This window comes from Notechis scutatus, chromosome 11, assembly GCF_049901735.1.
Source record: "Notechis scutatus isolate UNSWTSFEM ecotype Mainland chromosome 11, rNotScu1.2, whole genome shotgun sequence".
NCBI lineage: Eukaryota > Metazoa > Chordata > Lepidosauria > Squamata > Elapidae > Notechis > Notechis scutatus.
The window spans coordinates 2,085,796-2,110,573 of NC_142019.1; the positions used below are offsets into that span (position 1 = coordinate 2,085,796).

The 24,778-nt window shown below is 45.9% G+C and overlaps 2 protein-coding genes and 1 long non-coding RNA gene across 5 annotated transcripts in view; 1 reads left to right on the forward strand and 2 right to left on the reverse strand.

Annotated features, from left to right (window-relative positions):
* The window catches only part of FAM219B (family with sequence similarity 219 member B), a 186,786-nt gene extending 162,220 nt beyond the window's left edge, over window positions 1-24,566 (reverse strand). Inside the window, exons 1-6 of one of the 3 annotated variants that reach the window (XR_015750766.1) lie at window positions 24,458-24,566; window positions 23,040-23,136; window positions 22,639-22,729; window positions 20,977-21,054; window positions 20,115-20,166; window positions 17,798-18,246 (exon numbers count right to left, since the gene is read on the reverse strand). Coding sequence is in view for 2 of the 3 variants with exons in the window: in XM_026689769.2 (XP_026545554.2) it covers window positions 18,097-18,252; window positions 20,121-20,166; window positions 20,977-21,054; window positions 22,639-22,729; window positions 23,040-23,136; window positions 24,458-24,538 (549 nt within the window). In the remaining variant the exon portion in view is untranslated. Of the gene's footprint in view, window positions 1-14,098; window positions 18,253-20,114; window positions 20,167-20,976; window positions 21,055-22,638; window positions 22,730-23,039; window positions 23,137-24,457 lie in introns of those variants that run through there. The other 2 variants (XM_026689769.2, XM_087972570.1) reach the window with 2 other exon arrangements.
* The window catches only part of LOC148129677 (uncharacterized), a 112,945-nt gene that overhangs the window by 58,741 nt on the left and 29,426 nt on the right, over window positions 1-24,778 (reverse strand). The window lies entirely within an intron of this gene.
* Window positions 210-15,073, forward strand: MPI (mannose phosphate isomerase). The gene is made up of 8 exons (XM_026689768.2): window positions 210-637; window positions 4,438-4,565; window positions 6,630-6,830; window positions 8,439-8,580; window positions 10,211-10,393; window positions 11,651-11,824; window positions 12,206-12,414; window positions 13,199-15,073. Exons 1-8 carry the CDS (start codon window positions 619-621, stop codon window positions 13,415-13,417), a joined length of 1,275 nt encoding a protein of 424 aa, XP_026545553.1. The 5' UTR covers window positions 210-618; the 3' UTR covers window positions 13,418-15,073.

The window sequence follows — 24,778 nt, forward strand, 5'->3', positions numbered from 1 at the left end:
GGAATTGAAGTCCAACTCATCTTAAAAGTAGCTCAGGTTGACCAACATTGGGGTAGATAGATAATGTCTATATTTCTATATATGTTGTCTATATTTCTACTATTTTTTTAATGTATAAAATTATGTGAATAGATAAATATATGTATTTATGAATTGAAAAAAAATCTATATTATGTATATATTTCTGCTAGGCAGCAGGAAAACGTAACAATCTTGGCTTGGGAGGGAAAGCGGTGGATGGGAATTGTAGTCCAGATCAGCAGTGTATGGGTACTGTAGTCTCAAATCAACGAAAGGGCAGCTGCACCGGTGGAACCCCTGCCTGTCGTCTCTTGTTTTGTGTTTCAAAGGATTTGAAAGACTTATTGGGGAATAAGGAACCCGGCTCCGAAGTCACTCCGATTCCGCTTTCCTTCCTCCAGATTTGCAAAAAGAAGCCACTTGCTCTGGATTGAAGAACTACATTACCCAGCTTGCCCAGCCGGTTGCCGGGAAGAGGCGTGGCGGCGTCTCTTTCACTCTTTTTTTTCTTTTTCTTTTTCTTTTTCGCTTCGGCTTGGCAAAATAGAAAAAGAGAGGAAAAGAGGAAAAGATCGGGCCTCAGTCGGAAATCCCAGAATGGCCAACGAGTTAAGAGGTGAGTTTGAGCGAAATGAAGCAGGTTGCAAAATGCGAAACAAGGAAAAAAAAAAAAAAAAAAAGAGGCGAGTTTGCAAAAATGAATGAATCTCGGCTGGGAAAAGAGCTGCCAGAGGCTGCCCGGCTGGTCTGGCGGGGTCTTGGGGGAGGGTCTTCCGGGGGAGGGAGAGAAGAAGCCCCCTTGCACCGGGCGGAAAGGTGCGGATGCCCGAGCAAAGCTGCCTTCGTGGACGTTCGCCCGCTTAAGCGCTGTATATGCTCTGGTGGGGCGGTGGATGATGGGCTGGGGGAGGTGGGTGGATTTGGGGGCGGTGGGCACGCTCCTGTATTGCAAACTGTGCGGGTGGGGGGCGCTGATGCCCAGCAGACGCTGCATTCCTGCATTCAACGCTCCTTTGATCGCCTAAGCGCTGTATATGCTCTGGTGGGGGCGGGGGATGATGGTTGGATTTGGGGCGGTGGGCACACCCCTGCACTGCAAACCGGGCTGGAAAAAGCACTGATGCCCCAGCAGACGCTGCATTCAGGGTCCCTTGGCGGCCTCAGCGCTGTATACTCCAGGGAGAAGGGAGAGGGAGGTGTGTGTGTGTGGGGGAATTTATTTTATTTTATTTTATTTTATTTTATTATTTTATTTTATTATTTTATTTTATTATTTTAATTTATTTTAATTTTATTTATTTATTTTATTATTTTATTTATTATTTATTTTGTCAAGCAAGTATTAGATAACAGGTATAAGTATAAACATGGTTATGAATACATGAAGTGGATACGAATAAAAGGGAACCATAGGACAGGGACGGTAGTCACGCTGGTGCACTTATGTCACGCTGGTGCACTTAAAGTCCTCTTAGGCGTGGGGTGAGGTCCACAGTAGACAGTCTAAGGTTAAAGTTTTGGGGGTTTGAGGCTGTAACCACAGAGTCAGGGAGTGTGAGTTCCAGGTGTTGACCGCTCTGTGGCTGAAGTCGTATTTTCTGCAATCGAGTTTGGTGCGAGTTTACCTTGAGTTTGTATCAGATAACAGATAATCAGAGTTGGAAGGAACCTTGTAGGTCATCTAGTCCAAACCCCCCACCCCACGCCCAAGCGGGAGACACTGCACCATTTCTGACAGATGGCAGGCAGTCCAGTCTCTTCTTGAAGGTTCTCAAGTGATGATGAACCCACAACTTCCGAAGGCAACTTCTGTTCCATGGGTTGATTGTTCTCCCTGTCAGAACGTTTCTCCTTATTTCCAGGTTGAATCTCTCTCCTTGTTCAGTTTCCATCCATTGTTCCTTGTCTGGCCTACAGGCGCTTTAGAAAACAGCTTGACCCCTTCCTCCTCTCTGTGGCAGCCCCTCAAATATTGGAAGGCTGCTATCCTGTCTCTCCTGGTCCTTCTCTTCCCTAGACTAGCCAGGCCCAGTTCCTGTATCAGTTGTTTGCCTGTGTATTGTTGTGGTTGAAGCTGAAGTTACAGTACCTGAGAGGATGCCCAGGTGTGGGAGAATGTGCTTTTCAAACCCTACCCACCTTCTGGTGTCTGCTCAGAGGGAATCTCTAACCTGCCTACCTGGCTGCCGATTTAGAGAAGCCGCTTGGGGTCACATAGCTTCCTTCCCCCTTTCAGCAGGGTCTGAAATTGAAACAGGGAGGGAGGTCCGACCAGGATGTAGGGTAGAAAGTGCCTGGAAAGTGCCCCCTCCCCTCCTTGCAGTAATCCACAATTTCTCCCAAGCTCACCTGGGCTTGGAAACTAAGCTGAGTTAACCCTGTGGGGGGATTGTATTCCAAATTATCCCGGGAAGTAAGTTTTATTTATTTTTTAAATAAAAATCCAGGGAAAACCTTCATGGTTCTCCTTGCAAAGATGCGTCAACCAGAGGTGGTATATTCAGCCAGTTCTGGAGAACCGGTCGCAGAAATTTTGAGTACTTTGGAGAACCGGCAAATGCCGCCTCTAACTGGCTCCGCCCCCATCTATTCTCCGCCTCCCGAGTCCCAGCTGATTGGCTGGGTCTTCTTTGGTTGCCCCGCACGGGAGAACGGAGCTGGAAAGCAGGTCAGTGGGTTGGGGAGGGAATAGGGGTTTTGCAGTATCCTTCCCCTGCCATGCCAAGCCACACCACACCCACCAAGCCATGCCCACAGAGCCGGTAGTAAAAAAAAAAAAAAAATTGAATCCCACCACTGGCGTAAACAATCCAGCTTAACAATTAACTAAGATGTGTGAATCTGTCTTTGGGGGCTTCGGTGGGGAGGTTTTTTCCCCCAGCTTTTCTTGCAGATGCTGGATCTGAAATGGAGACTGGCAAGGAAAGGGATGTGCTGGAATTGCGAGCCACTGTGGTCGCTTCTGAGCCAAAAGGAGATCAATTTGATCCAAGATTGCCCGACGCATAATATTTCTCTCTGGGGAGGAAGGTTCCACTCAACCTCTCTGGATTTTTGCATGGAGGAATGGATGCAGAAAAATGTGCAGAAATCCGTCGTTGTTTCTCACTCATCTCAGTCTGGCCTGAGATGTTCCCAAAATAGCCATTTATCTCAGGGCAGGGCAGGCACGCAGCGTGACCCTTTGGAACTGCTGCAGCTGTTTGTAGCAAATCAAGTGTCCCTGTAATCTTAATCTTAATCCCTTGTCATCCTTTATCCCTTCGCTTTTCTCTCGGCGGGAACAAACAGATAGAAACGGCCCAATTTATTATTATTTTTTTAAAAAAAAGGAGAGGGGAGATTATGCTTTGTACCTTGTTGGCACTGCTTGTTGTCTTGCAGCGAAATCTACTCTTGATATATTAACTGGCTGATTGGAACCCAGCAAAAGATTTAATCTTTAATCCTAGTTTTTTTTTTTTTTTTGAGATAAACCCAAAATCGGCTGGGTTCCTAAGCAGAGACATACAGGAAGTCTGGTCTTGCAAAATTGTAATGGTGAGGTTTGCACGGCACGCTTTGTAATTTAATTTGGAGGTTGAAGCGAGCAGAAAAGAGCGTTTAATACTTCTTTGCAAGGTCGTGTCCTGGATTCCCTTCTCCCTGCATTAAATAATTCTAGGTGGAGGATAGTTGAACGCTAGAGAATTTTTTGGGTAGGAGATGGCCGGGCTGAGCCCGAAGAAGGGGTCAAATCTGTCATCAGTCATGAATCCCTGTGTGCCCATAACAGATCCTAAGTCCTGTCCACATTGAATTCCTTTCTTAACTCCCAGTAATTTGCCTGGACCATTAATAGTTCGGATTCTTGAAATGGTGCGGTGGCCTAGAGGTGGAGCTCTTGCCTCACAACCAGGAGATTGTGAGTTCGATCCTAGGTTAGAGTCAGATATTTCTGGGCACGTTGAGATTATATCTGCTGAATATAACTCCACATTGGTGACAGGAAGGGCATCTGGCCAGTAAACACTCTGCTAGCGCCATTCAGTTGCCCAGATGATTAAAAGTTCAGATTCTTCTAGAGGACTTAAGCTTGCAATAAATCTTTATCATCATTTGGACTGCACGAATCTCCTGATTTCCCCTGCGCTTGACATTTTTATTTACCTTTTGTGAAATGATAACCTTGGGAAAAAAATAACAAGCAGCTTTCCAGAACCATCTTTCAACCCAGATTGAGCAACCTGTACTTGGTTATAAGATGGTCAATGAGATGGTGATGCTTGTGAGATGGATGTCCTTGAATGACTTCCTCTTCTCCTCCTCCTCCTCCTCCTCCTCCTCCTCCTCCTCCTCTTCCCCCTTCTTCTTCTCCTTTTCCTTCTCCTCCTTCTCCTTCTTCTTCTTCTTTCTCTCTCTTTTTGACTCGCTCAGTGTTTCCCCTGGCCTGTGCTGTGCAGAACTACGCGTGGGGTAAGCCAGGACGGGACAGCCAAGTGGCCAAGCTCTTAGAAAGCAATGATCCGATGGTGCAGATTGACGCTGACAAGCCCTACGCTGAGGTGAGTCCTCGTTCTTGCAGATCAACCAAGTTCCCGGCATCCATTTTTCAAAAGTTCACTCTGGTCTTCCTTCACACGAAGCCGAAGAAACCTAATGAGTTAAGAAAACAGAGAAAAAAAGAAAGTCTCGCTCACAGCCGTCCCCAAAGACAAGATTTGGGAGTCACGGCCATCTCCGTGAGGGTGGCGGGTCACCTCGATTGAGGTGGGGCCGTTGAGATTACTGCCAACACATACTTGTATATATATATGTGTGCCTTCATGTCAGTGTTGACTCCTGGCGATTGGCCTGGGAAAAAGTCTTTGCAGTTGATGAGTTTTTAAGAAGTAGTTTGCCATTGTTTCCTTCCTTGGGCTGAGAGAAAGTGACTGGCTCAAGGTCGCTCAGTTGGTTTCATGCCTAAGGTGGGACTAGAACTCCCCATCTCCTGGGATGCACCCAAACTTTAATGGCAATGCGACTACTCACGTCTCCTGGTGTTGACCCAAACCCCCTAGCTGGCTTTCATACCAACCATGGGACTAGAACTCACAGTCCCCTGGTGATTGACCCAAAGTCACCTAGTTGGCTTTCATACCAACCATGGGACTAGAACTCACAGTCCCCTGATGATTGACCCAAAGTCACCAGTGCTCTACCAACCATGGGACTAGAACTCACAGTCCCTGCGATTGACCCAAAGTCACCTAGTTGGCTTTCATACCAACCATGGGACTAGAACTCACAGTCTCCTGGTGATTGACCCAGTCACCTAGTTGGCTTTCATACCAACCATGGGACTAGAACTCACAGTCCCCTGGTGATTGACCCAAAGTCACCTAGTTGGCTTTCATACCAACCATGGGACTAGAACTCACAGTCCCTGGCGATTGACCCAAAGTCACCAACCATGGGACTAGAACTCACAGTCTCCTGGTGATTGACCCAAAGTCACCTAGTTGGCTTTCATACCAACCATGGGACTAGAACTCCAGTCCCTGGCGATGTAAAAGTCACCTAGTTGGCTTTCATACCAGCCATGGGACTAGAACTCACAGTCCCTGGCGATTGACCCAAAGTCACCTAGCTGGCTTTCATACCAACCATGGGACTAGAACTCACAGTCTCCTGGTGATTGACCCAAAGTCACCTAGTTGGCTTTCACTCAAGCCATGGGACTAGAACTCAAGTCCCCTGGTGATTGACCCAAAGTCATCTTGCTGACTTTCATGGCTAAGATGGGACTAGAACTCACGGTCTCCTGGTGATTGACCCAAAGTCACCTAGCTGGATTTCATACCAACCATGGGACTAGAACTCACAGTCCCCTGGTGATTGACCCAAAGTCACCTAGTTGGCTTTCATACCAACCATGGGACTAGAACTCACAGTCCCCTGGTGATTGACCCAAAGTCATCTTGCTGACTTTCATGGCTAAGATGGGACTAGAACTCACGGTCTCCTGGTGATTGACCCAAAGTCACCTAGCTGGCTTTCATACCAACCATGGGACTAGAACTCACAGTCCCTGGTGATTGACCCAAAGTCACCTAGTTGGCTTTCATACCAACCATGGGACTAGAACTCACAGTCCCCTGGTGATTGACCCAAAGTCATCTTGCTGACTTTCATGGCTAAGATGGGACTAGAACTCACGGTCTCCTGGTGATTGACCCAAAGTCACCTAGCTGGCTTTCATACCAAGCATGGGACTAGAACTCACAGTCCCTGATGATTGACCCAAAGTCACCTAGTTGGCTTTCATACCAACCATGGGACTAGAACTCACAATCCCCTGGTGATTGACCCAAAGTCACCTAGCTGGCTTTCATACCAACCATGGTACTAGAATTTACAGTCTCCCAGTTTTTAACTTCTAGATCACAAGGGAAACAAATACGTTTGGCCGATCCCTTTGCTAAGACTTGACATGCTTCTCGGGTGGGTTGACTCAATATGTGAAGCCATGATTGATCTAACCAGGATTATAACATCCATGACAATGAGCTGGGCTCACTTTTCATGTTATGCCATACCCCAAGGTGCTCTGGGATCCCTAGTGCCACTTTTCGTTTCCTTTCCAGCTCTGGATGGGTGCTCACCCCAAGGGAGATGCGGTCATTCTGGACAACCGCATTCCCCAAAAGACGTTAAGCCAATGGATCGCGGATAACCCTGCCTGCCTGGGGTCAAAGGTGAAGGACATCTTCCAAGGTCAACTGCCTTTCCTCTTCAAAGTGCTGTCGGTTAATACAGCTTTGTCCATTCAGGCCCACCCTACCAAGGTAAGAGCTTTTCCTTGGATGTGTGTGGGAATATTTTGCCATTTTCCAATTGTGGTTTCTCTTGGCTGATGGCCCTCTTGGGGGATCGGTGTTATTATATGTCCGATATTAACTCTTTTTCTTTTGGGGATGGGAGGTATGTGGTGTGCTCTTATTTTAGAACCTTACACTATATTTTTTTGGCGGGGGGAGACAAGTTTCAAAACAGCAGAAAACTACATGGCATTTAGAAGAAGCTTTGGGTTTCAGAAAATGATCGGTGTAGAGAACATGGCTTGCCACTACTATTGTATAGCAATAGTACTAACACTTAAGAGCTAATTGCCGGGCCGCTTGAACCGGGCGCAAAGCGTCCGAAAAGGTTGGGGATCCCTGGTGTAGAGAACATGGCTTGCGCACTACTATTATATACCACAGTACTATTCCACAGTACTTTCCAGCCCTCTCTAAGCAGTTTACAGAGTCAGCCTGTTGCCCCCAACAATCTGGGTCCTCATTTTACCCACCTCGGAAGGATGGAAGGCTGAGTCAACCTTGAATTGGTCAGGATCAAACTGCTGGCAGTGAGCAGTGAGTTAGCCACTGCTAACTCAATAGTGGGAGGGAGGGAGGGAGGGAGGGAGGGAGGGAGGGAGGAAGGAAGGAAGGAAGGAAAGCAGCAATAGCACTTAGACTTATATACAGCTTCACAGTGCTTTACAGCCCTCTCTAAGCGGTTTACAGAGTCAGCCTGCTGTTTCCAACAATTTTGGGTCCTCGTTTTACCCACCTCAGAAGGATGGAAGGCTGAGTCAACCTGGAGCCTGGTGAGTTTTGAACTGCCAAATTGCAGGCAGCTGACAGTCAGCAGAGGTAGCTTGCAGTACTACACTCTAACCACTGCGCCACCACGGCTCATGCAAAGTCGTCTTTGGCTCAAGTGGTAGAACCCAAAACACATCTACATGCTTTTCTTGGTGGCCTTATAGAAGTGATTTGTTACTGTCTTCTTCTAGGAAGATTTTTTTTTTTGACTTCGCAGTGTAATCCATAATCCTACTACTGCGTGTTCTGTTTCCCATCCCAAGGATAACCTGGTCTAAGCCTGCTTATCTTCTAAAGATCGTCCAAGGTTGGTTAGGTTCCTGCTCCTTAAATCGGGTCTTCTGTTATGTATGACAAGGTCTATGATGGCATTGGAGGGTCAACTATAGGCAGGCAGTTTTGTCTTGGGTTCTACCACAAGAGATGAAGGAAGCAGTGGGGAAGACCAGGGTTAATTTCAGGGTCAAAATGGACCATGTGTGCTGGATCTGGGAGCATTAACAGAACGTTACACAGGGGATAGATTATCAAGCCAGTTCGGTTGACTTTAATCTCTGTTGGGTTCCAACTCAGCTGCTTATTACAGAAGGAACCTTTTGGACCCATCTCCAAATTGTATTGCTTTGGGGTCATTTCTGATCCTTTGGGATTGGGTCACTACCCTTCACTAGTCCACCTCTCTGTGCATCTGAGGTCTCTCCCAGATTCTGCGATCCATCGATCAGAAAAGGATCGGGTATCAGTTCAACGATCAAAGCCGACTTGGACGCTGGTCTTACCTGTTGTCCGTTTCTCCTCTCCTAGGAATTGGCAGAGAAACTTCACGCTCAGTATCCAGAACACTATCCAGACACCAATCACAAGCCTGAGATGGCCATCGCCCTAACCCCCTTTGAAGGACTGTGTGGTTTCCGGCCTGTGGAAGAGATTGTAGCTTTCCTTCAGCGTAAGTGTGCGAGGGGAAGGAGGAAAAGGATCACCAGACACACAGATCCTACAAAGATAAATGATCTGAGCTTAGTAGATCCTGGGAGTTTTGGACAGAAGGTTTCTTACTTAGAACGTTGCATTGGGAAAACGTTGGGAAAACGTTGCATTGGGAAAACGTTGAAAAACGTGCATTAGGAAAAGCGTTGAGAAACGTTGCATTGGGAAGCGGAAAAGCGTTGCATTGGGAAAAAGCGTTTGCATTGGAAAGCGTTGCAGCGTTGCATTGGGAAAACGTTGGAAAGCGTTGGAGAAAAGAAAACGTTGCATTGGGAAAAGCGTTGAGAAAAGCGTTGCATTGGGAAAAGCGTTGAAAACTTGCATTGCATAAAAGCATTGCGTTGAGAAAATTGGGAAAAGCGTTGAAAAAAGCGTTGCATTGGGAAAAGCGTTGAAAAAAAGCGTTGAGAAAACATTGCATTAGGAAAACGTTGAGAAAACGTTGCATTGGGAAAACGTTGAGAAAACGTTGCATTGGGAAAACGTTGAGAAAACGTTGCATTGGGAAAACGTTGAGAAAACATTGCATTGGGAAAACGTTGAGAAAACGTTGCATTGGGAAAACGTTGAGAAAACGTTGCATTGGGAAAACGTTGAGAAAACATTGCATTAGGAAAACGTTGAGAAAACGTTGCATTAGGAAAACGTTGAGAAAACGTTGCATTGGGAAAACGTTGAGAAAACGTTGCATTGGGAAAACGTTGAGAAAACGTTGCATTGAAAGCGTTGAGAAAACGTTGCATTAGGAAAGCGTTGCATTGGGAAAAGCGGAAAGCGTTGCATTAGGGAAAGCGTTGAGAAAACGTTGCATTGCATTAGGAAAAGCGTTGAGAAAGCGTTGCATTAGGAAAGCGTTGAAGCGTTGCATTGGGAAAAGCGTTGAAAAAGCGTTGCATTGAAAAGCGTTGGGAAAAGCGTTGAAACATTGCATTGGAAAAGCGTTGAAAACGTTGCATTGCGTTGCATTGGGAAAAGCGTTGAGAAAAGCGTTGCATTGGGAAAACGTTGAAAACGCTGCATTGAGAAAACGTGAAAAAGCGTTGCAAAGCGTTGGCGTTGCATTGGAGGAAAACATTGCATTAGAAAAAGCGTTGAGAAAAGCGTTGCATTGGGAAAACGTTGAGAAAACATTGCATTAGGAAACATTGGGGAAACGTTGCATTAGGAAAATGTTGGGAAAACGTTGCATTAGAACTGTAGGAACCTTGCTGGGTGATTAGTTAATGCCTTTTTTTTTTTTGAGTTAAAGTAACAGTGGAGCAATATAATCTCATTCCTATCCTGAAACTTGAGATATTCAAGTTTCACGTTAGAGAAGGTGTGAATTCCAGACACGAATGAGCGGTGAACTCTTAGAACTTAAGAGTCACCTTCTCTCCAAAGAGAATTTGTTTTCTCCAAATGGTGTCAACCTCAGTAGGTAGACTACATCATGAGATCCACTCTGCAGGAAGGCTAAAACTACTCTGATGGAGATTGGCTATCTCCACCAAGGTCGTCTCTTGTGTTCTGTATAATCCAAGAGACGACATGGAAGATCAGCCACCCGTTAGGGTGGATTCCCAACCATCTCTCTGGCCTTTCTACAGATGTCCCTGAATTTCGAGCTCTGATCGGGAATGTAGCAGCGGAACAACTGGAGCGAAGTGGGAGGGATGACCCCCGTGGTGTGTCAGCTGCTCTGAGGGTCTGCTTCACCAGGATGATGAAGAGCGAGAAGAAGGTCTTTGTTGATCACCTCAACCAGCTGGTCAAGCGGATTTCCCAGGAAGGTTAGTCGTGTAAGGAGATCAGGACAGGTTAATACAGAGGTGCGAGCTAGACTCCGTGTTCCTGAAGTCACAATTCTTGATAACTCTAGTCTAGTCAATGTGACCCAAATCCTAAGCTAAAGAAGGCTGGGTTTTGTAGTCATCTCTGGGTGTTTCGGTGGTTCCAAGTTTGGTTTTATGAAGGATGGTAAAATTGACCTTGGGGGTTAAGGAAAGAACAAATACACCAGGGCTTTTAAAACTTGATAGCTTTAAGACTTATGGACTTCAACTCCCAGAATTCCTCCTTTAGTCATGTTAGCTCAGGACTTCTAGGAGTTGTAGTCCGCAAGTCTTAAACTTGCCAAGTTCGAAGACCCTTGGAGTACACCATTAAGAGCTCTCTTCCAAGCTATGGATTTCTTTAAGGAGCCATTAGGGTTGAAGTCCTTCCAGATCCTTCTTCTCCCTGGACTTGAGCTCTGGTGAACCTCAACAAGGTTCCCATCATCCTGTTTCCAAAGACTGGAGACTCTTTTCGCTATTCTGAAGGGTCAGTTTTTGGGATTCTTCTGTAAGGCTAATCTGAACACGCTGACATGTACCCGGATGAAGGTGTTGCTGGCACCATAAAAAGGCTATCCTGGGATTCTGCTTGGTACATTCTTAAACTACACACTGTATTCTTAAAAAAAGGAGAAAAAAATTATAAATGTATATAATTAAAACAACATTCCATTCCAATTCAATTCCATCATTAATATTAATATTCATTAAAGTCTTAACATTTTTAACGTTACTTTTCAATTAAATATCATACTTCTATGGGAATGGAAGTTATGTGTTATATTGAGTGTTACAACTTTAGGGAAAAGACATAAAGGCGTCATACTCCCATCAGTAACCACAGGAGAAATTTTGTTTAATGAGAAAAGATAATACATAGTTGAAACAGGACAGACAAAAAATATAACTATAATGATTTGAACTGAGATGAAATAAATAAAATAAAATTGAGAAAATTAAAAGAGGGGAGAAGCCATGTAGAAAATGTAAAATAATAATAAGATACGGAATAGGATATAAAAATGAGCATGAACCTGAATTTGCGTCTGTACGAAGAAATGTAACCCGGGATTATGCTGCTTTCAAAAAATATGTTTTATTTGTATTTTATTTTTATTTTTGAGAAAACTCAAATAAAATTTACACACACACAAAAATGCCTATCCTGGACCAATCCTTGCTCAACTCTCTTTCCCGTGTCTTATTCTTCAGCTGCTGCAGGAAAAGATATTTCAGCCAGTTGTGGAGAACTCCTTCTCAGGTTACACTCTCAATACCCAGGCGATATCGGTTGCTTTGTTATCTACTTCCTGAACCAGATGAAGCTGCAGCCTGGGGAATGCATGTTCTTGGGAGCCAATGAACCTCACGCCTACCTCTATGGAGGTGAGTCCCTTCACAGGAAGCAAGTATCTGCATGGAGTGGTGGGTGGGAGAAAATTGGCATTTTGGGTCTCTTTTAACCAAGGGTTAAGCCAGGGTTGAGTCCCCACATTATCTAAGCCAGAATTCCTCAACTTTGGTCAGTTTAAGATGTGTGGACTTTCAATTCCAGAATTCTTGGGAATTTGATCACCTTGGTCACTTTTAAGATGTGTGGACTTCCAACTCCCAGAATTCCCCAGCCAACATGCCCGGCTGGGGAATTCTGGGAGCTGAAGTCCACACGTCTTCATAGTGCCAAGGTGACTTCAAAAGCCATAATGGGACTTCTGATTCTGTGTGAGATTTGAGCACCGCTGCTTAACGAGTGTCCTTACTCTACAGACTGCATTGAATGTATGGCCTGTTCCGACAACACGGTGCGCGCTGGCCTGACGCCCAAATACATCGATGTTCTGACCCTGTGCGAAATGTTGAACTACACACCAGCTCCTGCCGGCTCAAAGTTGCTGCCCCCTATTCCAAGCCGCCTGGATCCTTGCATCTTCCTGTACGACCCTCCCATTCCAGATTTTGCTGTCATGAGGATAGAGGTGAGGAGTCCCACACTTGTGAAATCACAAACATAATGGGTAGCTTCCATTAAGAGTCATAATAATTTATTCTGATAGCATCCCAAAAATGTCTTTGGGGAGAATTTTCCCGAAACAGAAGGAATGGACAGACAATTGTGATTCTAATTTTAGGAGGGGTTATAAATTTGTGCCTTCAGTCCATTTTCTTCTGGAACTCAGCTATTTGGGATGCTTGCAAGTGTAGAAGGAATTCTGATTTTGGTCTGTTACTACAGCTTCAATTGCTTCCTGTTCCAGTTGCTTCCGGTTCTAGCTTCAGCTACTTCCTGTTTGTTTCTCTGGCTTCTGTTCTAGCTTCACTTGCTTCCTGTTTCAGTTTCACTTGCTTCCTGTTTCAGTTTGTTTCTTCCTGTTCCAGCTTCAGCTGTTTCCTGTTTCAGTTTGTTTCTTCCTGTTCCAGCTTCAGCTGTTTCCTGTTTCAGTTTGTTTCTTCCTGTTCCAGCTTCAGCTGTTTCCTGTTTCAGTTTGTTTCTTCCTGTTCCAGCTTCAGCTGTTTCCTGTTTCAGTTTGTTTCTTCCTGTTCCAGCTTCAGCTGTTCCTGTTTCAGTTTGTTTCTTCCTGTTCCAGCTTCAGCTGTTTCCTGTTTCAGTTTGTTTCTTCCTGTTCCAGCTTCAGCTGTTTCCTGTTTGTTTGTTTCTTCCTGTTCCAGCTTCAGCTGCTTCCTGTTCCACCAAACTCAGGAAGACTGTTCTTTTCTCTTACTTCCCGTGTCGAGCAACCCCTCTGCTTTTTTTCTTTACAGATCCCTTCCTCCCTTAATCTGTACCTCATTTCGGCCATCGACTCGGCAAGCATCTTGCTGACGGTCCAGGGTTCGGCCGTCGGCACTTCCACGGCAGCTGGATCTGAAATGATTCTACGTCCCGGAACCGTGTTGTTCATCTCTGCCAACGAGAGCCTCTCTTTGCATTTCAATTCCGTTGAGGGGATGGTTCTTTTCCGGGCTTTCTGCCTCTTGTAATAAGGGACACCGAGCGATTTTCCTCTTTAGAGTAATTCAAGATCAGAAGCTGTCCTTGGTCCACATCTCTCCCATTTGTTTCGCCTTTCAAGGATTGAGGCTGAGGCGACTTAGGAATATCAACGGTCTTCTCTCCTTGGTTGGCTTTTGGCCAACACTCCTTTGGCCCATTGCTCCAAAAAATGTAGGGTTGGAAATGCTTTGGTAGCCCCGCTGCCCCCTAAGTGGGAGAACAAAGGAGGCTGTGGGCCATGCTTTTGTTTTCTGACTTGACAAAGAACATGTCTCTCAATAGATGCTTCTCCTGTGTCATGCTTCTTTGACTAGGGTGGTAGTCCGTGGATCTTAAGATTAAAACAATGTTTTTCAACCTTGGCAAATTGTAGACAGGTGGACCTCAACTCCCAGAAACCTCCCAAATTTTGAGGTTGGCAAATTAATGAGGGGGGTAGAAGAGGGGCACACAGTAATCGATGGTGGTGTAATTTGGGTTGCACAAATTGGTCCAGTCATGGGATGGCTTGTCTAATGACTGCACTAATTCGGGTCCCAATTGTAAGTCGAGGACTACTTGAAGTGTCTATGGAGATTCTCCATCCTCTAGGATGTCCCCAAAGGAGCTTTTTTCAAGAGGCAACTGGACTTTCTGGGGTTTGGTGTGTTTTGTTTTGTTTTTTTGAAGATTTTCGCTTCTCATCCAAGCAGCTTTTCAAGCTCTGACCGGATGGTGAGGAATGGAAGGATTTCCTCAGGGTGACACAGGCAAGCCTCCAAGTGGCCTCAACTTACCTCTAAAAGGATGCAAATGACCAGCTGTCTGCAAGGAATATAAATCCTTCCCTTCCCCACCATCCAGTTAGAACTGAAGAAGCTTCTTGGATGAGAAGTGAAACATCTTCAAAGAAAAACCAGAAGGTCCAGTTGCCTCTTGGGGGGGAAAAAAAGAAACATCTTTTGGGATTACCTGAAATGTTTTCACTGGACAAGATGTTGACCCTGTATTATCTCTTTCTTTTTCTTTCTTTCTCTCTCTCTCTCTCTCACACACACACACACACACACACTGGACCCTGACAAGCATCCTAACTAGATCTTTTGATTAACGCACTGTACATCTTGAGCCTAGTCTTGCATATTGTGCCAATCCAGCCGTCACATTAACCCATGATGTTTGGCCTAGAGGTTAGAGGCCTAGAGGCACCAGGCGGCTGTGAGTTCTAGTCCTGCCATAGGCATGAAAGCCAGCTGGGTGACTTTGAACCACTCACTCTTAGCCCAACCCACCTCACAGGGTTGTTGTGGGGAAAATAGGAAGGAAGGAAGGAATAAAAACAATATAGGAAGAATAAAAATCAAATAAATAAAAATAAATAATACTTTGTTTACCCAGGTGTGATAAGCTATATTCCTGGGTTGTTTTTTTTAAATAGCATGCTATACAAACCCGGTTTATGGTTGAATACATTTGACCTAAAGGGTCTAGTTGGCATTTTTACCAAGATGAGAACATCAGTTTCAGATAAACAAAGGGACAAAGGGTGTAGCGTAGAAGGTACTTTATTGGATAAGACGCTTTCCTTGGTTAGACTGTACAAAAAAAAAAAGACACACAATGAACCAAGTATACAATAATATTAAATTTCCCATAAGATTGTCTTGTGCTGTTCAGTTTTTTTTTTTTAACAAAAAGAAACTTCATGTAATGCATTTTAGTGCTTTAAGGCAGCTTTAAAAAATAAAGTCTACGGGGTAGATTTAATGGGGCCTGTCCCCCAAATGCTTGTAGAATCATCCATTCGCTCAGCTTTGCAGAAGAGAGCTGAGCAAAAATGTGTTTGTATAACGCCTACTAGCATCTTAATTCTTCCTTTGCAAAATTACATATATTTTACTTTTAAGACTTCTGGACTTCAACTCCTTGGAAGTCTTCACAAGACTTAAAGAGTTTCCAAATTTGGAGAACTCTGGACAAGGTGATCTTTAAGGTCCCCTCTAAGCCTTAAATACATGTCATTAAGGCTCATTGAACGAGCAGTGCATAAGTAACATGGACTCCGTTGTGAACATTGTAGTTTCTGTCCTGGACAAAAACATTGTCCAGGATTGTGCCAACAAAAGCAGCCCTTTTTTTCCCTAATAAATGGAAAGGAACAGCAGCTTTACAATAATAATAATAATAGCGAAACCAACAAGATTGGTTTAGCTTAGTACAACTTTCGCCACTATACTATAATATTCACCACTATCAGTACAACTTCCTCCAACCTACTATGTGCCTTCCCTTCAATGATTAAGACTTCCAAGTCTGAACTTCAAGCAATTGTAATCCGGCACAGATGGAGGGAAAGGGGTAGGAAATGGTGATTTTATAGCTCTAGCAAGCCAATTCTTCAAAGATCTGTACATACAAGGTCACTTTTTAAAAAAATTAACTTGCTGGTGAGGTGTCCCAGCAGGGCAAAAAAAAACCCCTCCAAATCAGCGTGCCTGCTAGTAACTGATGTTGGATAAGTTTGGTTAAAAAATGGCTGGAGAAATCAGATTTGGGATTGAAAAAAAAAAAATCCAGATAACTAGAAGGCGGCAGCGGTAATACTGTGTTCTGCCTGCCATCTACTGGACATCTTTAGCTTTGTAATCAGGAAACTTCCAGTGGAATCTCTGTTTCACCCTGGAACATGTCAACCAAAGACATTGGCTTTGAGAAGGGACTACGATAACTCACCGCAGCCAACATGTCGTGTGACAAGTTACACTAATACATAAAAAAAAAAAAAAAGGTGGACAGGATCATTAAAGAAAGGATGCAAAAGGAAGGACCAAATGAAATGTGAATGACAGAAATTAAAATGATTATTTAAATTATTTCAAATAATTAAGTGGAGTTGCTGAGTTGGCCACGGCAAGTTAATCCCATTCCGTTTTGAGAGAGTCACGACATCAGCCTCAACAGCAAGTTGTGCGTGTGAGGAAGAAATGGACTTAATTATTTTTTTGGGGGAGGGGAGGTTGAGACCAGGAGTGAGATGTATAGGATATCAACACTGGGACATCCTTCTCAAATTGCAGGGATGCACTTTGAGGAATTCTCCAGATCTTCTACGATCAAACTTGGGAGATGACATTGAGTCCCCACAACCAACGAAGCAAAGATGGACAATTTCAATGTTGTTGAACTCCACTACACCCTCAGAGAGTACAACGTGTCCCATCCAAGATCCAAAACATCCTATCCAACATCCAGAAATCCCACCACACCTTGTCCCTAGAGATGGTGGACGTTCAAGGCTGTCCCATCAACATCTCTAAGACGTTAATTGAGACATGTTTCTTGAGAACAATGGATTTAAATTAAAGCGGTCAAGGACAGACCATTTCTGTTCTGGGTCAGTCAGTGCTGGTGATCTAGGAAGACTAGATCTTGACTTCTTCCCCAGAACGGCTTGGCGCGCAAGTCAACACACCTACAGAGTCTGTGCAAGCTGCCTAAAACTCGTCCTTTCCTACAAGGAGATCGAGGTGAAATGGATTGAGAGCATGCAGGTGTACTTTTCCATGGGTTAATTTAACATAGACAATGGTCCCTTGGTGGTCTTCAGAGGCTGTTTTTAAACAGCACCTTTGTCCATTTGAGGGCCACCAGGTTTAGAGAACGTTAAAAGTAATGGAGAGGTTGATAACATGAGAGCTATATGCGACCTCCACAGCTGATGAGCTGATTCAACCTTGTCCTCCTCACTTAGCCTCCCCTCTTATTCCTTTAAACTTCCCCAGAAAGGAAAGGGGTCCAAAGCAACCCCCCCAAAAAATCCCATCTACCCAATAAATCAATTGCTCAACAATTGCCAGCCGTTGCTCCCACATTAAGGCCAGCAGTTTCCCAGAAGATTTGCAGTTTTATTGCCCAACTGCCCATGGATCTGAGAGGGTCAACCTTCAAACAGAAGGATGGAGGTTAGGTTGCCTTGAGATTCTTTCAGGAGATCCATGAAAGGCTGAATGTTATAACTCAGGCATCTTCAACCTCCTTCCCTTTTACTTCCTAGTAACTAAAGCCACCAACAAGCTGGCTGGAGACCCAAAAAAAAGGCCCATGCAAGACAAGACCTCCATTCTAAGGAGGCCCTGCAGAAACATCTCAAGAACTTCCCTCTCGCCAGGAAAAGCAACCTCTTTCCTCTGTCTCTATGCGGCATAGTTGTTGTTTTTCCCTTCGTATATTGACCTCTGCAACCCCAATATATTGTAAACCTAGTTATCGGAATTGCTGTTGTTCACTTATTTACACGCACACAGGTTTTCTGTTCACCTTTTATAGGGAAGAAACCCTTGCCTCCTGATTAGTCCTCAGGAGTGCCGAACCCATCCAGAAAAAAAAACAGCCTCTCTTTGCACAGGGCATCCACCAGGCTCCCGAACACTTAGCGGTTAACACGCATCTATGTTGCACCATCCAGAAGACGCTTGGAGCAGCGAGGAAGGTGCCAGCAGGGCACGGCCTCGCCCTTCCAGGGACCGAATCTCCAGGGCTGCCCACCCCACCCCACCCCAATCCTGCTGATCTGACCTAAAGTTCAAGGCTGGGCTCAGCAGGGATCCAAGAGAAAAAGAGAGGAACCGGGAAAGAAAAAGTGCTGAATTCTTGACCCGTGTTAGTTGCAGCCCTCCGGGGCTTCTTCCTACTGGATGGAGCAGGAGGCAGCGTCGCCGAAGCAACAGGAACACGGTGAGGAAGAAATGGGCTTCGGGGGGATCAGGTCGAGATCCTCGTCGTCGGGGATCTCATCCAGGCGGTAGCCGTCCTGCAGCAGTTGCCGACTGAGATCCTGGTTGACCTGAAGGAGGGGGAAAAAATAAAATATGGAATAACAAGGTTCCATGGCAAACTTACCTGGCAGAATTAGGTCTAGTGGTTAAGGTGCTGGCCTGGAAACCAGAGGAGACTCTGAGTTCTAATCCCACCTTAGGCGTCAGAGTTGGTAGGGGTGACTTTCGGCTAATCACCGAAAAGAGACGGTGAGTTGTAGTCTTGCCTTAAGACAGGAGAGCTGGCTTTGGGCCAATCACCAGGAAACTACCCTGTTTCTCCAACCATACGGCCTCCCCCAAGAGGAAGTCCCAGCATGTTTTATAGGCATGAAATGAAATTAAGCCCTTCCCCCAAATTAAGGCCTATATTAAAACATGCGAAATGGGGGGGGGTGGAAATGGCGGGGGGGGGGCTTGCCGTTAGGAAGTACTTTTGTTGCACACCCGGATATGGTGCTGCCTGCGTTGACCCCGATACGAAGTGCCCCACCAACGCCGAGGTCAACATCCAAGCCGTCGCCGCCCGCCCGAAGATGCAAGGGGGGGGGGAATTAAGTCGCCCCCGAAAAGACGGCCTAGCCATTTTTTCGGGGCTCAAAAAAAAAAATTTAAGACCCGGCCTTATTATATGAGAAACACGGTACAACTTCTAGTCCCACCTTACGCATGAAAGCCAGCTGGGTGACTTTGGGCCAATCACCAGGAGACGGTGAGTTCTAGTGCCGCCTTAGGCATGAAAGCCAGCTGGGTGACTTTAGAGTCAATCGCCAGGAGATGGAGAGTTCTAGTCCCGCCTTAGGCATGAAAGCCAAGCTGGGTGACTTTGGGCCAATCACCAGGAGACGGTGAGTTCTAGTCCCGCCTTAGGCATGAAAGCCAGCTGGGTGACTTTGGGCCAATCACCAGGAGACGGAGAGTTCTAGTCCCGCCTTAGGCATGAAAGCCAATTGGGTGACTTTGGGCCAATCACCAGGAGACAGTGACTTCTAGTCCCGCCTTAGGCAGGAAAGTTGACTGAGTGCCTTTGGGCCCCTTTTCCCCACCCCCTCGGTGACTTTTTGGGCCAATAACCAGGAGAGTCGGTGTTCTCTGCTTTAGGTTAAAAAAAGGCAGAAAAAAAAACACGACATTCGGGTCTCTGAACTTTAGGCCGGTCCACTTCACGCACAAAAAGATGCACACACAAGATTAAATGTAGCCCCCAATTCCACATATGTGATTATAAACAGGAGAAAGAGCAGACCGATCAAGCAAACCCTTGCCTTTCTTAAAAAGCTCGTAACCCAGGAAACAAATTAAATTGCTAGCTCGATACTCATGCTTCGCTACGAAACTTTGTGGGCGGGCTTAGTTTTTGGGGAGGAAAATAAGGAGGAAAAAATTCTGCCCCTGCCTACCAGCATCCATCCGTATTCATCTGGCTAGCGTCCTATCAGTGTGTGAAGAGAGTTGAGGGCTGTTTGGAAACTGAAACAGTATTTGCTGTGTGAGCAAGCAGACAGCAAGGAGTCTGGGCGTGGCTTAGGCTCAACTGTTCTGTACTAAAGCTGCCTGGGGCTATGAAACTAAAACTTCTCTCCTCTGCTTGTGTTTTGCATTTGGAACATATTTCTTTTTAGGTGGGGAGGGGGAGTAGAACTCCTTAGCATCGGAGCGTGTTAATGATGATAACGATAATTTAGGAAATACTCTAAATGTTCTGATAGTCATTTCGAAAAATCTTTTCTTAGTGAGCCCCTAGAAGCCAAGAGGAACATACGTGCCAAATTTCAAGTTTGTAGGCTTTACAGTTCTGGAGATTTTGTGATGATGCGTGAGGGATATTTCGCTTTTATATAGATTGATTTAAATTCAATTCAATTATTTAAATTCAATTATAAAATACCAGACTTGCCTCAGCCGAGGAGTAACCAGAAGAACATCTTGATTCCAGGTCATCGCTAGGAGAAGAAAATGAAGGACAAGTTGAAAGGATACCGCAAGCCCCATTTTCAGTCGCCAACTCACCTATAAAAATCAACGGGCCTCCCACAAAGATTGTAAGAAGCCGTCCTGCCACTGATCGGCGTTTTTCAATAAAGATTTAGAATAGAATAACAGAGTTGGAAGGGGCCTTGGAGGTCTTCTAGCCCAACCCCCTGCTTAGGCAGGAAACCCTACACCAACTTCAGACAAATGTATTTTTATCCAACGTATTTTTAAAAACTTCCAGTGTTGGAGCATTCCCAACTTCTGGAGGCAAGTTGTTCCATTGATTAATTGTTCTGTCAGGAAATTTATCTTTCATTCTAGGTTGTCACTCTCCTTGATTAGTTTCCATTCATTATTTCTTGCCTTGCCATCAGATGCTTTGGAGAATAGCTTGACCCCCTCTTTTTTTGTGGCAGCCCCTGAAATATTGGAAGACTGCTATCATGTCTCCCCTAGTCCTTCTTTTCATTAAACTAGACATACCCAATTCCAGCAACTGTTCTTTATGTGCTTTAGCCTCCAGTCCCTTAATTTGGGACATCCTGCTTAGGCAAGGTATTTATTCTTGGAGCTGAGAGCTAACCAAGTTTTTTTTTTTTTGCTCTAGCTACAATCAAATAATTATTTCCTCCTCTTGTCGTATAGCTGCTGCTTGGTCGTGAGGACTGGTCATTAAGTTGAGGACTACTTCTGTAGAGCCAACTCATTTGTGGGACAGGATTCAACCTTGTTTTTTCAGACCCACCCAGAAAGTCAAGCAATGCTTACATGCCTCTCACCTGTCGGAATCAAGGGCCACCAGGGTTTCGTCTGAGGTCTGGCTGAGCGCAGTGTAGCCCTTGTTGAATTTCACCGTCCTGGTAAAAAGAAGAAGACACTACCATGAAGCTACCAGGCGCAGTGGGGGTGGAAGGGGAGAGTGCAGGGCCTGATCAGAAGGCCGAAGCAGATGTCCACCTAGATCGAGCTAAATTTATTAATGCTAGGGAATTCCTGGAAACTTGGCATTCAGACAAAAATGAGTCATCAACAGATCCATAGAGATAAACCACACTTACACACCATTCAAAAGAGACACTAAAAAAAGCTAAACGAAAAAAAAAGGAAACAAAAAGACCAGAACACATCCTCTCCAGCAGTTTACACCCAGATAAGCAGGGATAAACACCAGGGAAATGTCTCACTTAACCACAGAAATTTTGGGGCTCAATCGTAGATGTAAGTCACGGACAACCTGTATTTCTGGGAAGGAAAGGTAGGATTCTCTGTGAACTAAAAACATAAAAAGTGGTTCATTCCTCTAGTTCAGGGGTCGGCAACCTGCGGCTCTGGAGCCGCATGTGGCTCTTTCCTCCCTCTGCTGTGGCTCCGTTGCCGGTTGGTTCCAGAATTGATAGGGCTTCTGGTTGACAGGTAGAGGGAAAAGGATGCCGCGCTAGGAGGAGATTCTATGGTGGGGGAACCGTCATAGAGTCTGGTCGGCTCCAGAATTGAATGGGGGAGGCTTCCGTTTGTGGCTCTTTTGAGTGTTTAAGGCTGCCACCCCCTGCTCTCATTTCAAAGGCTCCACTTTGCGAGTTGCCGATTATCCCCCGGCATCCCCGGCTGATCCTGAAAATGCAGAATTATCACTGCCATTCAACACAATGGCTGTCAAAATATTTACAGACCCCTCACACATCCCGGACATAAACTGTTTCAACTCCTTCCCTCAAAACGACGCTATAGAGTCCTGCACACCAGAACAACTAGACGCAAGGAGTTTTTTCCCAAATGCCCTCACTCTGCTAAACAAATAATTCCCTCCACACTGTCCAACTATTTACTAAGTCTGCACTACTATCACTATTAACCTTCTCATCACTCCTTATCGCCCATCCCCTCCCACTTGTGACTGTATGACTGTAACTTTGTCACTTGTATCCTTACAATTGACATTGACCGTTTCCTAGTATGATTTTATTGCTCATTGTACCCCATGACTATCATTAAGTGTTGTACCTGATTCTTGACTCTTGACGAATGTATCTTTTCTTTTATGGACACTGAGAGCATTTGCACCAAGACAAATTCCTTGTGTGTCCAATCACACTTGACCAATAAAGAATTCTATTCTATTCTTATTCATTCTCATTCTCATTCTTACTGTTACTGTTACTCTTATTCTGTTCTGTTCTATTCTATTCCTATTCTATTTCTATTCTATTTTCTATTCTATTCTATTTTCTATTCTATTTTCTATTCTATTCTATCCTTATTGTACCCTATGACTATCATTCAGTGTTGTACCTGATGACTCTTGACTCTTGATGAATGTGTCTTTTCTTTTATGTCCACTGAGAGCATTTGCACCAAGACAAATTCCTTGGGTGTTCAGTCACACTTGGCCAATAAAAGAATTCTATTCTATTCTATTCAAGAAAAGGACATGAAAAGCTGACCTCAAGCCTCCTGGTTTGGGCTGTTGCCGGATGGCTCCTGAAAGCACCCCCTTCTTCCGCAGCATTGCCTTCGCCATCTCACGATGTTTTTCTTTGACACCAAAAAAAAAACCAAACAGGAAGAGAAATTCAGCAACTGGCTCTGCAAACTTTGGGCTTCTGTAACTAACCCAATTTTCACTATGGCTGTTTGTAGCAGCATCTCACGCTTTTGCCAGAAAAAAACAGCCTTTTGGTTCTAAGTTTGGTTCACTTAACGGTCACCATGGGCGATCCACGTTATGACCGCCATGACATGACCTTAAATGGGCGGCCTCCGTTACAGTCGTTAAGTTGAGGACTTTGTATAAACAGCACATTTCTGGTGGTATTGGAGAAAAGCTGCGTGTTCTTTTACTTACGTAGCTTATCCTGAATAGAAGATGGTTTGTTCATAATGTAGGGACCTCTTTTCTCTACCGGGGGGTCTCGGCACATCCTTCGTTTGTCCCATTGCCCCTGAAAAAGGAAAGTGGGGAGTGAGAAGTTGAAAGAGCCATTGCGTTGGACATAAAAAATGTAAATGGTCCATAAAATGAAACATATGTTTATTTTATTGGCCCTTCCAACAAAACTGGTGTTGAAACGTTTAAAAACATGCTGTGCAGCCGTGTGTTGCTGTATTTATACGATGCAAGGTGCGTGGAAGGGTTAACACACACACAGATTAGTATGGGGCCCCAATGCTTGTGGGGGGGGCTGCCTTAACACAGCCCTGGGGGGGAGGGAGGCTGAAAAGCAGAGGCCAACACTGAGCCCCCACCCCCCAGCCCCCTTTCCAAACGCCAGTCTTGAGAGGTGGGATGATGGGGAGGGGGATTAGGGTCGGGTATAGAGTTTACTCTCCCCCTCCTGGGCCAGGCTGGGAAAGCCTGGATCTCCCTCCTCGTCTTTGACATAACTTGGCCCGTTGTGAATGGAGCCTCCCCAGCCAGCAGCAGTCTACCCCCCACTGCTCCATCTCCTCCAATAGGAAGACCAGAAGAAGAAGAAGGGGTGGGGTTTTTTAGGGGAGGGTCTTCTCAGAGGCATGAAGGCCAGAACTCAGAGACCCCCAGCCCGACCCCCCCACCTCTGCCCACTTCCCAAAGGGTTAGGAAGCCTCTCCCCACCCAAACGTCAGTCTTGAGAGGTGGGATGATGGGGAGGGGGATTAGGGTCGGGTATAGAGTTTACTCTCCCCCTCCTGGGCCAGGCTGGGAAAGCCTGGATCTCCCTCCTCGTCTTTGACATAACTTGGCCCATTGTGAATGGAGCCTCCCCAGCCAGCAGCAGTCTACCCCCCCACTGCTCCATCTCCTCCAATAGGAAGACCAGAAGAAGAAGAAGGGGTGGGGTTTTTTAGGGGAGGGTCTTCTCAGAGGCATGAAGGCCAGAACTCAGAGACCCCCAGCCCGACCCCCCCACCTCTGCCCACTTTCCAAAGGGTTAGGAAGCCTCTCCCCACCCAAACGTCAGTCTTGAGAGGTGGGGTGATGGGGAGGGGGATTAAGGGTCCGGTATAGAGTTTACTCTCCCCCTCCTGGGCCAGGCTGGGAAAGCCTGGATCTCCCTCCTCGTCTTTGACATAACTTGGCCCAGGTTGTGAATGGAGCCTCCCCAGCCAGCAGCAGTCTACCCCCCCCAACTACTCCGTCTCCTCCAATAGGAAGACCAGAAGAAGAAGAAGCTGCGGTGGGGTTTTTTTTTGGGGGGGGGGGTGTCTTCCTAGAGGCATGAAGGCCCGAACTCAAAGACCCCACCTCAACCCCCAGGCCGCCGCTCTTTTTCCCGGCCTCACCAGGTCGCCGCTGGGCCCGAGGGGCGGCCCGGCCTCCTTCCCCCGCGGCGGCTCCTCCTCGCCTCCGTCTCCTGTCGCCATCGCCGCTTCTGCGGGAGAGGGTTCCGCCCCCACCGCCCCCCCACCCCGAAGCCACGCCTACGCCCCCCGCCTGCCCGTCATCGCGCCGCTCCGCCAATAAGGAAACGCGACGGGGCCGGTCCCTTGTTCAAAATTAGCATCCGCCTCTCTCCCGGATTGGTCGGTTCTTCCGTTAAAGCCCCGCCCTCGCTCTCTTTCTCTCACTTTCCGGCGGGCAACGCCTATGGGCGGGTTAAAGAG